Below are 13,417 nucleotides of genomic sequence, written 5' to 3'. Positions count from 1 at the left end.
GCATCAAGGAACATATGAATCTTTAACGCATCTGACATGTAAATATTTTGTGACGCTGGCTACAACAGCACCATGCAAATGCATGTTCTCACTTTCAGGTGGCACTGTAAACAAGAAGCAGACGGCGTTATCTTCTGCAAATGTAAACAAACTTGTTTGTCTGAGTGATTGGCTGAACGAGAAGTAGGACTGATTGGACTCGAAGGCTCTAAACTAAAGTTTTACATTGTTTTATTTTTGAATGCAGGTTTTTTTTTGTACAAATATACATATAATTATATATTTGTAAGTTCAACTTTCATAATAAAGAGATTGCACCACAGTACTTGTATTTGGTGAATTGAAAAATACTATTTGTTTTTTTACAATGCAAATATTTGGAATAAAAAATAAATATCAAGTGAGCAGTGTACACTTTGTATTCTGTAACTGAAATCAATATATTTGAAAATGTGGAAAACATCCACAAATATTTAAAGAAACGGTATTCTATTTTTCACAGCGCGATTAATTGCATGATTAATTGCGATTAATTTTTTTAATCACTTGACAACCCTAATCATTACTAAAGATTTCCCCATCTTCCCCATATGCCCCTTAGGCTCTTACTGTAGAATACTGTCATCTTTTCTTTTAAATAAAAGTGATCCCCACACCCCTCTTCCCCATCCCAATTCCCCTTGTGGCTGTGCCGACATCAACAGCACTGAGAAAGCAGAAAACAATTGAGCTATGAAGCTGTGCAAAGAAATTCTTCAGTGGTTTGGCTCTTTAGGCCAAAAACTATCTGAGGATGGGGGGGGGGGGGGAAATTGACTCTTAGAAGCCAAAGAGCCCTGGCTAAGATTTTGGCAATCATTACTAACGTACAATCCTCCTCCTGCTGCTTCACACCAGGGTGGCTGCCCTGTTACCCAGTCTCTATGTGGGGGCCCAGATACAAGTTTACATTAAGGATCCAAAAGACACAGTATAAAGACCGATTTGCCTTCTGTCTGAAGAACCCCAGCTCAGAATTATGACGACGTAAATGAGGTCAGGAGACAGCGCTGGTCATGTTGAAGGAGTCCTCGATTCCATTCTCTTAATGGACCAAACTTTGTTTTGGTCAGGGATAGAAATATCCTCTTCCAATCAGCGAAAACATGGCTTGTGTTGCCAGAAACATGGAAGCGGACATGGAAGCAACTGGGGGCGAAGGGGAAGACAGAGAGCCACAATGAGGACACAAAAGAGACCTTTCCCAGAGTAGGATAACTCCTTGATGTTTGCTTTTGAGCTCAGCAGGGCTAATTTCCACGGTTTCTAGGATGCCACGCCCAGCGAGAGAGAGCCCAACCTGAACATGAAGACACAGGAAGTCGAAGAGGGACTTGTTGGAGGGAAGAGGTTGTTTTTAACGTTCCCGGGCAATTCCTCGTCAAAGGGATATTGGTTCTGGGATTAACCTCAAGAAGGGGCGGCATGGGTTGGAGGAGCACCCACCTGAGAGATTTAGAACTCCAGTTTTCCCGTATCACTGAGCTCCTCAGTGCTGCCTGAGAACCCTGTAGAACAGAGACCTTGTTCTCCTCCTCTTCAGAGCCAAGTTCATTGAGCAATGAACTCAGATTCCCCTCCACCCCATGTAACTTCCCCCAGCTTCTACCCCTGGCTGGCAGGGCCAGCTCCAGGCACCAGCGAAGAAAGCAGGTGCTTGGGGTGGCCAATGGAAAGCGGCGGCACGTCCAGGTCTTCGGAGGCAATTCGGCAGCGGGTCCCTTAGTCCCTCTTGGAGCGAAGGACCCGCCGCCGAATTGTCGCCGAAGAATGAAGCGGCACGGTAGAGCTGCCACCGAAGTGCCAATTGTGGCTTTATTTATTTATTCTGCTTCATCGCTTGGGAGGGCAAAAAAGCTGGAGCCGGCCCTGCTGGCTGGGTTTGTGCTCTTTAAGGGCAGAAAAATTCCCTCCCATGGACATTTCAGCAGAAAGCATTTGGATCCAGGTCCCTTGACCTCATGTGGCCATCTTCCACATGTTCGTGATGACACTGAACACACTGAGCCAAACCCAGAGGCCCCTTAACTCAGGCAAAACCTCCCACTGGCCCCAATGGGTGGCTTGCCTGAGTAAAGACTGAGAAAGAAAACAACTCAGTCAGGTCTCACTTATTTCACTGGGAGCAGAGGGCACTCAAAGCCTGCCAGGATTTGGCCCTCTGAGTGTTTTAACGGAAGAAGGGATCTAAGCTCACCCTGACGATAACTGAACCAGTCATTTAGGGTGCCTTCCATGAGCTTGATTTGCTAGGTTCAGGCACTGGGGATGTGGGTATGAGGGTCCCAACTTGGAGGTTTCAGTTTACAGGGGCACATGCAAACCTCTTTTCCAGGTGTGGTTCATAGGGGAGGTTCCCACACACATATGCCCCCAGGTCTCAGGTTCAGATGCAGCCCAAAGACATACTCGGTAGTCGCAAGTCACTCAGGGCACGTCTACGGGTGCAGATGGGAGTGCGCCTCCCAGCTCAGGCAGGCGAACACATGCTCGCTCTGCTCCAGCTAGCCCACTAAAAACCACAATATAAATGGCACGGCACAGGCAGCAATGCAGGCCAGCCTGAGTACAAGCCCATCTCAACCCCGGGTCGCGATGCAACCAGCACATTCCTGTTCTTAGCCTGTTAGCGTGAGCCCGGCTACCAGGTATCTGCCTAGGCTGGGAGGCTCGCTCCAGCTAGGATGACCAGATGTCTTGATTTTATAGAGACAGTCCCGATATTCAGGGCTTTGTCTTAGATAGGCGCCTATTACGCCCCACCCTGATTTTTCACACTTGTTCTCTGGTCACCCTATCCCAGCTGCAGTGTGAACACACCCTTAGGTGCATTTGAAAAAGCTGCCCAAGTGCTTTATAGTGCAAAATGGCTGGCACCAATAAGTGCGGGTGCAAAGCCAGAGCTGGTGTCTGGAAACATCAGTAAGGGTTTAGTTCCCTACCAGGCGCACACTGATGGTTTTGACCAAATATCACTTGGAAGTTTCAGGATTCATCTGAACAGACTGAGAGGAAGCAGAGATGGGCCCAAACCGGCATCCCAACCCCCTACACGCTTTCGAGGGTTAGGAACCCACTTCCGAAGTTGGAGGCTGGGTCCCATCTCTAATAGGGTGGAAGTTGAGCGGGTCTCAATAGGTCCACTCTCAAAGCCGGTACCTTTACAAACCCAGGTGACAAATAAATGAGACTGTTGCATCCAACTCCTGCTCCCGGCTTTGAAAGTGTCCCTCTGGTATCACTAAATAATTTGTTCAGATTACCCTCCTCCTCCTCTTCCTCCTCCCCCCTGCAGCCTTCTTACCCAATGAGCCTTGAGAAACACACCTCCCCTATGCCGTGACGACCAGGGACACCACACCCTCCCTCAGGAAAGCTGCACATCCCTGCCCGAAAAGAGAAGGGGAAGCCCAATGCGGGAACACGGTACAAGGCAGCCTCTGCCGATGTCTTCAGGGCGATAGCGCCAGGGCTTGGGAAGACTTTGAGGGAACACGGGTTCACGTGGTAAAGCTTGGCTGGATGCACATTTGCAGCAAGGCGCTCTGAGCGACAAGCCCCCTGTTAGCCTCCACCAGGACTCGAAGGCTCCTTCTCATACCTGACAGCCCGGCTTCCAGCCTCCACTCCTGCACTGCATGTGGCTTGTGGGAAGTTTAGCTGAAAGGCAAGGCAGCTGGGCTGTAAATCTAGGGTCATTCGAAGCCAGGGAGCTCCGCTTAGTTAATGGCAAAGCAAGAAAGTTTGCAGATCAAGTTGTAGCAACAAGGGTCTGACTTTCCCAGTGACTGTGACAACGCTTGCATAGAGAAATGTATTTCTATGTAGGCTCAAGTGTGGGCTGGGGTCCTCTTGGGTGGGGGCGTGTCTTCACCGACAAGCCTCACTCCTCGTCCTTTTCCCCAGGCTCCGAGCGGCTCCTTGTCACAGCATGTCAGCATCCTCCATGCTGAAACTGCTCCTGCGACTGCTGGCCTTGGAGGCCTCGGGGGACATGGCGGAGAACAAGGGGTCAGAAGCCAGAGGTAACATGGTGTCCTCCATCAGCATCAAGTCCAGCTCCTTCTTGGATAAAGAGGGGAAAGAGACATGGTGGCTGGGGTCCAGCTGGTCGCGGAACCCTCTGGAGCCATCATCAAAGCTCAGGCCATGGGTAAAGTCCAGCTGGTAGGGAGACGGAGGCAGCAGCGGCAGGGGTGGCTGTTGCTGCGTCTCATGGTCTGGAGGTAGCTGGGGCTGCTGAGGCTCCATCGACCCATCCTCTCCGGTCACTTCTTGCTTCACGACCTGCTGAACTAGTTCTGCCACGTTCACGCCGGAGGGTGAGGAGGCGGGCAGCCCATGGAGGCGTGCCTGCATCTCCAACTCCTGTAGGACAAAGCACACAAGCCAGGAGTCCTTACTAGGGGCACCAACGACACAACAGGGAGCGGGAGGGAGCCACTAACTGCTCTGTGGGGAACCCTCCCCCAGCCTGAGAGCTGAACGGACACAATCCGGCAGCCAGGCATAATGAGTGAAAGGCACCATTGTCACATTAAGGACCGCAGGGTTTACAAAGCTGCCAGTGCGGATGCTACAGGCCAAGACTGTCCGAAGCGACTAATGATTTTGGGCCCCCAACTTGAGACCCCTTCAAGGGGCCTGATTTTCAGACAGGGCTGAGGACCTGCCCCTCTGAAAATCAGGACCGTTTCAGATGTCTTAAGTCAGGCACTTTTGACCACCTTCGCCCTGGCCACCACCCACTCCAAGTACGGCAAATAAGACCCATGGCTCCCAGAACCACTAACAGCATTTTTGTGGTTACTCCCACCTCTTCCCATTGCCACTAAGCATGGCTCACTTCAAATCCTCGAGCTGCACCACCCCTTTCAAATATCCCTCTCAGGGGACTGAACCGGTGACAAGGCCAGATAGAAAAGGCAGACAGCCGGGGACCTTGGAGAGGGGTGAAGGGATTCCAAGAGACACAGCAGAAGGGAAAGATGGCAAACTACACAAAGAGAGGAGGAGTGGGAGGGGATGCCCGGGGAAAGAGAGAAGGAGGAAGAGGCAAAGAAGAAAACAGCACTTCAAACTTTAACCCATAAAGTCCCCAGTCCCTGCCAGGTTTGCTATTTCATAGGCTGAATTCCAGTGTTCAGCGACCCAAAGATAAGGTGAGGCAGACATTGTGGGCTCAGTGCTTTAGTGCAAGCAGGCTGTTCGCTACTCTACATGAAATCTCCGGGTAAAGCTGGCACCAGCATCCCCACCAGGTACCATAAACCCTAGGTCAACCTGGCGGCCTAGTGAGCCTCATAAATCCATACCGAGGCTCCTTAAAAACCTCTCTTTAGGTGCCCAGAGATGGATTTGGAGCCTGCCATTAGCAAACAGGTTTGAAAGGGTTAGCTCAAGTGCCACAGCCCGGTAAGCACAGGCCACCCCACGGCAGGAACAGCTACGAACACAGCAAGCCTGGCTCCCACGCGACTGCCACGAGCGTTCCTTGTGCTGAATGGAACCTCTCCCAAACTAGCTCGTCCCTGTCACTGGTGGGCTGCAAGCCAAGGGCCTGGCCTGCAAAGCAGCACTCAAGTCAGTCACAAGACAGGAGCAGCCCCTTACCACACCTGAATGTCTGCAGTAAGTGAGCTGTGCAAACAGCATTGCTAGGGGCCTGATGCAAAGCCCACCGAAGGCAGTGGGAACCTAGCCAGTGACTTCACTAGCTTTGGCTCAGCGTGTGCATGGAGCATCTCAAAGGGACAGAAATGAATCTCAGGTGATGCCAGCGTGAGTCTGGACAGACTCCATTTAGGTCAATGAAGATGCTCCAATTGCAGGGCCTTAAGGGAGAACAGAATCTGGCCCAGACCCACTGTGAAGGGGCAAGAACAAGATTGGAGCGCCTGAAGGTGTTTTAGGGTACGTCTACACCAAGAGAAGAAAAAAAAAAACTGTGGCACCTAGTCTCCAAGTCTGGGTCAACTGAGTCAGGCTCGTGGAGCTAAAGACAGCAGCATAGGCCAGGCCAGAGCCTGCCCTCCAACGCCCTTTCCTGCACAGGGCTTCAGAGCCCGGGCTCCAGCCCAAGACTGCATGGCTACACTACAATTTTTAGCATGCAGCTCTAGCCACGTGAGCCCAAGTCAACTGACCTAGGTGACCCATGGCCGTGCCGTGGGTCTCTTATTACAGTGAGGACGTACCCTCAGGCTGGGTTAGAACAGGGAGGGACGGGGGGAAGATAGGAACCCACCTGGATACGGATCAGTAACTGCTTATTCGTCATTTCCAGACGCCGAGAGTGATTCTCCAGATCCCGCGACCTCTGCAGGTCCTTCTGCATCCTCCTGATGTAATCAACCGAGGCCTTCAGGATTGTCCCTTTGTTCCAGCGAACATCCCTGGGGTACAACATGGGAGAAGTCATTACGGTCTGTGCTGTCAGCTCCTTCTAACCAGCTCCAAGGCCCGGACAAGTTCTGCAGAGCACTGCTGTACTGAAATGCGCCTCTGCAAATGTAATGCCCTGAATTACCATCCTGGACACACTGATGTAGGGAATGGCACTGGCCTGGGTCAATATACACATGCCATTATCCCAGTCTCTGAAAACACCAAGCGCCAGACTCCTAGGGAGTTCGATGTGGGACCAGACACTGACACCTGACCGGCCAGTATCAAAGCAGTTGCCCAGCTGGAAGATCAGATGAAGGAATGAAAATTCTCAGTGTGTGAAACAGAATCTGACTCGGCACTGGAACAAGCTGTTACTAGGAACAGCAGACAATCATCTACATCTAGTCCATCCCCTGGCCAGGGAAAGCTTGATCTCCACAGTAAATCCTCAGGTGCCTTGTCCAGTTAAGTTTTACATGTCAAACAAGGGGACCCCCCACTGTTTCTCTGGGACGAACATTCAACGGTTGCCATTAGGAAGTTTTCTCCTGATCTACAGAATAAGTTTCATCCCCCAGGGCCACACCATTTGGACCATCCTTAACAATTCCTCTGCCACGCACCACCAAATCCACATGGGATATGTAAGACAAGGCGACTTGTACTGCTTGCAGTGATACTTACAGATCATTGGCTTTTGGGATCAGCATTCCGAGTTCTTTGATGCGATCATTGATGTTAAACCTTCGTCTTCTTTCAACTAAAGAGAGGGAAGAGAAAGAGATGGAAACTGACCCAGGTTTAGGAATTTGGGACCAGCTGCAACGCTCTGCTGTTTGTACCACACTCAGCCCCCCCACTGTCCCCAGCCTGGATTATGGGAATCACCAAGTTCCCCAGAGAGATTCTCGTCCCTTGTTCTCCTCACCCAGCTTTGGGCGAAGGGACTAGGAGAGCTATTCAGATGCTGGTTTGTCCCGGTCACCCAAACATGCATCCTTCAATTCTGGAGGACTGCAGTTTACATGTGATCGATTCCATGGGCACAGGGCAGTCAGAGGTGGGGTGGCAAAGATCTAGATGGGGAAACATTCAGTGGGTGAGGGATGGTATAGAGAGGAGGGTGGGTTGCAAGAGACGTTGGGAAAGGTGGGCCGTGTAGAGCCACATTGGATGGGAGAGAAGTGGTTGAGGGTAGCATGTGGTGTCATAGGAGGTACTGGGTATGACAAGGGGGCTCGGAGGTGGGGTGGGAGAGATTTAGGATAGGAAACCATTGAGACCAAGAGCTTAGCACTATTCAAACAAAGGAAGAGACATTTCTATGGAGAAAGAGAATATTAGTTACATTAGACATGGTACCAATAACTATGGGATACAAACCCTCATATTTCAGGGCACAAGCCAGTAATGAGGGCCTGACAGTGCTCATGAAGAAACTTCCCCCAAAACAGGTTATCCCATAACTGTCCAGAAGAGACTGTCTCATCTTACTTCGATTGTAAGACCTTTGTGGCAAGAACTGTCTCTTTGTTCTGTATGTACAGCCCCTAGTGTAATGGGGGCTTGGTCCATGACTGGGGACCTGAGACACTACAGCAATAAAAATAAAATAACCACAATAATGGGGTTTCTTATACTTTCCTCGGAAACATCTGGGGCTGGCCATTGTCAGCCGGGGTACTGGGTTAGATGGAGCCCTGCTCGGGGGATCCCTATACGCCAAGCACAAGAGGTGCTAGGTGGAATGGGCTGTTCAGACAGATGTGTAGGATGAAGGTAGAGTGAAAGGGAAACCAGCGATACAGACAGAGGGGCCTCCAGGAAAAGAACGGGGGTTGGGCTGAAGGAAACTAGGGCAGGAGACCCAGCCTTGCAGCTAGAATGAACCATCCACTCACTCAGGTTGTGATTGTCCTTCTTCTGACGCTCTTTAGCCAAGGCACGGTTCTCGGCATCTACAAGACAGACCCAAGAGGTCACACCACACTTGTTACAAAGCTGTGTTTTCTCACCACCTCTCCCAGCATCACTCGGTACCTAACGTCAAACAGGGTGGGCAGGATTCTGTTTGACCCTCATCCCACGTAACCCTCGCCACCATCAGTGGCACGAGCATTGACGCAGGATTTGGCCCAACCTGACAGACACGGACGCACACATAGGCTGCAGTCAAAACTCACATGCGTTACCTGTCAGGTCTCTCTTCTGAGTGAGGTCAGCGGGGCAGGAACTGCTGGTGACAGCCACCTGGGAGGCCGTCAGCTGGGGGTCACCACTATATACATTCATGTGACTGCTGGACATTGGAAGCTGAAAAACAAGGGAGCACGTGACTAGTATGGTTCTCGTCCTCCTCCTGGACGAGCGGGAGATGGGATCAGGGAGCTAGAAAGCTGGCTCAGGGCTGGCCCTCCGGGGAGATTCCAAATCATAAGGCCTAGCGTGAAAGCACCACAATCTAGGGGCTGCATGCAACTGGGAGCTGGAAACTCCTGATTTCTACTCCCTGCTCTGCGGGACCTTAGGGGAGTCACCTCACCACTCCGTGCCTCGGTTTCCCTATGTGCAAAATGAGACCAAGGCTACTAACCTAATTCACGAGGGGCAGGGTGTTGATGACTCAGACGTGGAATCCATCAGGCTGAGATTTTCTAAGGGAGGTATTGACTTTCACTAGGCGCTAGGCACTAACTCCCTTAAGCCCCACCAAAAACCCCAGCTAGAAACATTTACAAAGCCCTAAGTTGCCTCACTGCTGCATGATACGTTCTCACTGTGGGACGCTAGGTGACGGAAAGGGATGTTAAAAATCAATCAATCAATCTTCACCTTCTATGGTGCCTTCCATCCAAGGACAGGATCTCAAAGCATCAATCAAGAAAGCCTCACCAGGCACCCTGGGAGTTAGGTATCCTTAGCCCTATTTTACAGATGGCAACACTGAGAGGTAAATGGACTCGCCCATGGACACGCAGTGGCTGAATCAAGAACTGAAACCAAGACTCCCGATTCCCCTGCTCTAACCACCAGACTGTGATCCTCACAGTCAGGCCGGAAGTTCAAGTGGTAGCAGCCAGTGCAGGGAATGTAGGCCTCAAAGCCTGCTGAGTTTGCACGATGGGGGACAGTCACGGTTGCACAAAACAGAATCTGGGTTTTTTTAATCAAGACCAGAAGTCTTTAAAAAAAAAAAAAAAAGTCAGGCGTCAGCTCCCGCACAAGAAACGGTTGAGATAAAAGGAACAGCTGGGAGAGGTTCTAGAGCTCTGGTAGAAGACATCAGACTAGATGATTACAATGGTCCCTTCTGGGCTTAGAATCTGTTAAGTCCTCCCAGCCCTTTGGGGCTCATTTAAAAGCAGGAGCCTAACCAAAGGGCTCATGGAGTCTCATAGCAGTCAGTCATGCTACTGCACAGCTTTTCCCTCCCCCAGCCCACACATAGCAATGCCAACCTGATGTTTACTGTCTCTAGGTCAGGCTGCAGCCAGCTCAGACTAGCACTTGTTGCTGACTTACTCGGCAATAATAATCACTACAACTCCAGGGGCTGGGCAGGGGGAGAGAGGCTCAGTTAGTTTGTACACACCACAACGCATGATTTCCCACTGCCTGCCGGGCGCTGGGCCAGGCAAAAGCCATCACTGACATACGGAGAGTGTGCAGCAAAATCCCGGGCTGCAGCCTTGACAGTTAGTAGCAGCAATCGATGCAGGGACACCCCAGTTGCCAGATTCTCAGTTCCAGCCGAGCTCCGCTCAGGGCAGGAATTGAGGGGGCAGGGTGGTAAAGGCGGCTTCATGCTTCCGGTGAGCCTCCCTATATTTTGAGCCCGGCCGAAAGCCTGTCTGGCCCCCAGTGTGTTAGAGCAGCCACTGAGGCCGCTCTAGTTTACTCTCTGCTCCCCACAGCCCCGAGGGGTTGGCCTGGCAGCTGAGAATAGCAAGAGCACAGCAGTGCTCTGTCCACGCCCCCCGTGCCAGGTCTGCGAGACTGCACTAGTGTACAGTGGTTACCCTGGCTCTCGGCCACCAAGAGAAGGGGCAGAGAGCCACAGACAATCCGTCCCAGAGGGTATGGGTAGCAGGGTCACCACTCTCCCTGGAGGGTCCCTTTAGCTGGAAGAGCTCAGTCTCCCCTAACCTAGAGCACATATACTCTAATTGTTCCCTAGCCCGCACATGTCAAATGCAGGTTCCTCCCCTCCCTCCAGAGTCAGGATAACCGTCCGGAAGTCAATCAGAGACACTCACGGTGTTGGGCATGTGCATTTCCGGGTTAATATAGCCCAAAACGTCATCCAGACGCATGATGTCATCAATGACCTCGTCTATCTGGAAGAGAAAGTTGCATTCTGATAGAGCACACGGCTGGAGGTGCGGGGTCACCGGGCGAAAACGAAGAGACAGCTGAGGGTTTCCTCAGTTCAGTGGTTTCATTTTTGATGCTATGTGCTACCTGGTCCATGAAACGCGCTACATGCTAGCTAGGTATTTATATCTTATGTCCCACCATGCCTCCTGCTGGGAAATCCCAGCTCTCCGCTCTGCTCCTTATAGCGCCTCCGCTGAGAGAAGCCAGGACTGGAGAGACACTGATCACATGCCACTTTTAAATCCTTCCCTTCCTCTCCCCTAGTCATCTTGGTGCTCTATAAACCCAAGCCATTTCCTTACCTCCCTCTCCGGATTGGAGCTGATGTTGAGCATGGCCATGGGGCTGTTGGGGGCGCTGTTGCCGGCTGAAGAGGACATGACATGGCCGGGCCTGACGCCCGGCGAGGCGGCAGGGGGAGGCTTTGGAGAGTGCCGGATAGGACTGATGTGAGTAGCAAACTTGTTCCCGTAGGTTTCAGAGATATACTCCTGGACCTTCTTGTCCCGTGACTTCTGCAGATGATACGTTGTGGGGTTCTCCAAGTACGACTGAACCTAAAAATCCACACACACCCCAGGCAGGGGAAAACAATTAGAGCTCTCAACAAGGCCAAGACTCTCCCCCCCCAGAAAGAAGGAAACAAACTAATCTGCACTGTACCTTTAAGACCTCTCCCGGCACGGATGGTGGGGATTGGAATTGGACTGGAGTGTTGATGGCAGGCGTGGGGGCCAGCGGCATCTGCTGCTGCTGCATATAATGCATCACCGCCTGCTGCTGCATCCGCTCCCTCTGCTCCTCCTGCTGCGCTTGCTCCCGCATAAGCTGCATCCGCAGGCCGATACGCGACGCCATGGTGCACGTGTGGGGCAGGTCACAGCTCTTCCCGAGGCACAAAGGAATTGCTGAGAGAGAGAGAGAGAAACGGGATGTGTTGGACCATAGCAAAGGCTGCGATAGGATTAAATCAAGCCCAAGGGATCCGGCTCTAATGGCAGTGCTCTTAGGTTGTGCCTGTCATCTAGATATCTCAAAGTGCTTCATGTAGGGAGGGTCAGTAATGTTATCCCCGTTTTACAGATGGGGAAACTGAGACACGGGGCAGCAAAGGAGCTTGCCCATGGCAACCCAGAATATTTCTCTGTATGACAGCTGCATCCACAGCCAAGTGACCTCTATCACCAGTGGCATCCCAGCCAAGATCAGGGCCCCAGTGTCCCATAAGGACTGCAAGACTAGTCCTACTAAGGCAGCGCCAGCCTGTGACTATTCCCTGGGGGATCGTTCTAAAAAGCGCGATATAAGGGTTAACTATGAGGACTTTAGGTGCTGTACGTACAAGTAATAAAGCCCCTGCCCGGAAGAGCTTACAATCGAAATACACGAGGCAAAGGAAGGAAGGATTATTATCCCTGCTTTATATCTGGAGAACTGCAGCAGAGAGAGGCTGAATGACCTGCAGGCAACCTGTGGTGGTGCAGAGAACTGAACCGCGGGAAGTCAGTTCTCTAACCAGTGGGTCAAACTGCCTCCCAGACTCAGGAAAAGAGCCTCTGACTCCCAATCAACACCGAGCAGAACAGAGCTTCGATCTTTAGGCCCCAGCACAAATAAACAGCCACGGCAATAAACCAACCCCCAAAAGAGGGATACACAAAAAAGCCATCCACTCTTTCCCGTGACAGCTTCAAAAATTGTCCTTCGGTTTGTAAAATCCTGGGGTTTAAAAAAAACAAACAAACAAAAAAAAACAACACTAAACTTGGGGCCAAAATCAACATCTTTCCACCTTCGACCACTGATCTGGAATGACCCACTGAAGGCGCTCGGAATAAATAATAATCCCTAGCTCTTATCTGGCACTTTTCATCAGGAGAGCTCAAAGCACTTTATAAAGGAGGTCACTGGACAGATGGGGAAACTGAGGCACGGGGCAAGGATGAGACTTTGCCCAAACTCACCCAACACCAGCGGTAGAGTTGGAAATAGAACCAAGTCTCCTGAGTCCTAGTCCAGTGCTCTATCCACTAGGCCATGGTGCATGCTCCCCATTCATTGACCCAAACCCCTTTCCCAAGGGATGCTACCATATCAAGGGACCAAAGGCACAACCCTCTGCTAGGGAAGGGGGGAAGAGAAGTTTCCAGTGATTCAGGCCTGATGTTCTCCACCCCACAGACCTCAGTAGGCCATCTTCTGCTGAGGGATTGGAAATTCAGCCAAGATTTTCAAAAATAGGGGTCTAAAATGCGGTGCCCTGGTCGATATTTCGGTACCTAGATAAGCAAGGCCTGATTTTCAGAAATGCCAGGCACCAGAAGGTCCTGTGGGCATAGCAGCTGAACACAGCCACATATCTAAGTAGGCGCCAAGGAGCCTCAGTTCAGGCCCCTCCATTTCTTTTCAATCTTGGCCTTCGTCCCTCTAGTCCCATTGTGCCTGGACTCACTGCTGTCCCTGCTCTGGGAGAGGAAATGATTCAGGCCTGGACCCTGCGTGTACTCGGATGCCAGGCTCTTTCATGACAAAGTCACTTTGCCTTGCTGTCAAACACGGGCCAGTTGGCAGAAGAAGGGGAGAGAGCTCATAATCAGAGCCATTGCCCAAT

At 51.3% G+C, this 13,417-nt stretch overlaps 1 protein-coding gene across 2 annotated transcripts in view; it reads right to left on the bottom strand.

The window, feature by feature from the left end:
• Nucleotides 1-1,859: 1,859 nt before the first annotated feature.
• The window catches only part of TFEB (transcription factor EB), a 50,092-nt gene continuing 38,534 nt past the window's right edge, over nt 1,860-13,417 (bottom strand). The window contains exons 2-9 of one of the 2 annotated variants that reach the window (XM_034767347.1): nt 11,470-11,714; nt 11,109-11,363; nt 10,686-10,766; nt 8,613-8,742; nt 8,331-8,387; nt 7,114-7,189; nt 6,287-6,434; nt 1,860-4,407 (exon numbers count right to left, since the gene is read on the bottom strand). In XM_034767347.1, coding sequence (XP_034623238.1) covers nt 3,964-4,407; nt 6,287-6,434; nt 7,114-7,189; nt 8,331-8,387; nt 8,613-8,742; nt 10,686-10,766; nt 11,109-11,363; nt 11,470-11,664 — 1,386 coding nt within the window. In that variant the 5' untranslated portion in view covers nt 11,665-11,714 and the 3' untranslated portion in view covers nt 1,860-3,963. The remainder of the gene's footprint in view (nt 4,408-6,286; nt 6,435-7,113; nt 7,190-8,330; nt 8,388-8,612; nt 8,743-10,685; nt 10,767-11,108; nt 11,364-11,469; nt 11,715-13,417) is intronic. The other variant, XM_034767348.1, reaches the window with a different exon arrangement.

Source organism: Trachemys scripta, chromosome 4 (assembly GCF_013100865.1).
Source record: "Trachemys scripta elegans isolate TJP31775 chromosome 4, CAS_Tse_1.0, whole genome shotgun sequence".
Taxonomy (NCBI): Eukaryota; Metazoa; Chordata; order Testudines; family Emydidae; genus Trachemys; species Trachemys scripta.
Note: the sequence above shows the minus strand (reverse complement) of the source record. Positions and strands in the feature narration are given on the sequence as shown.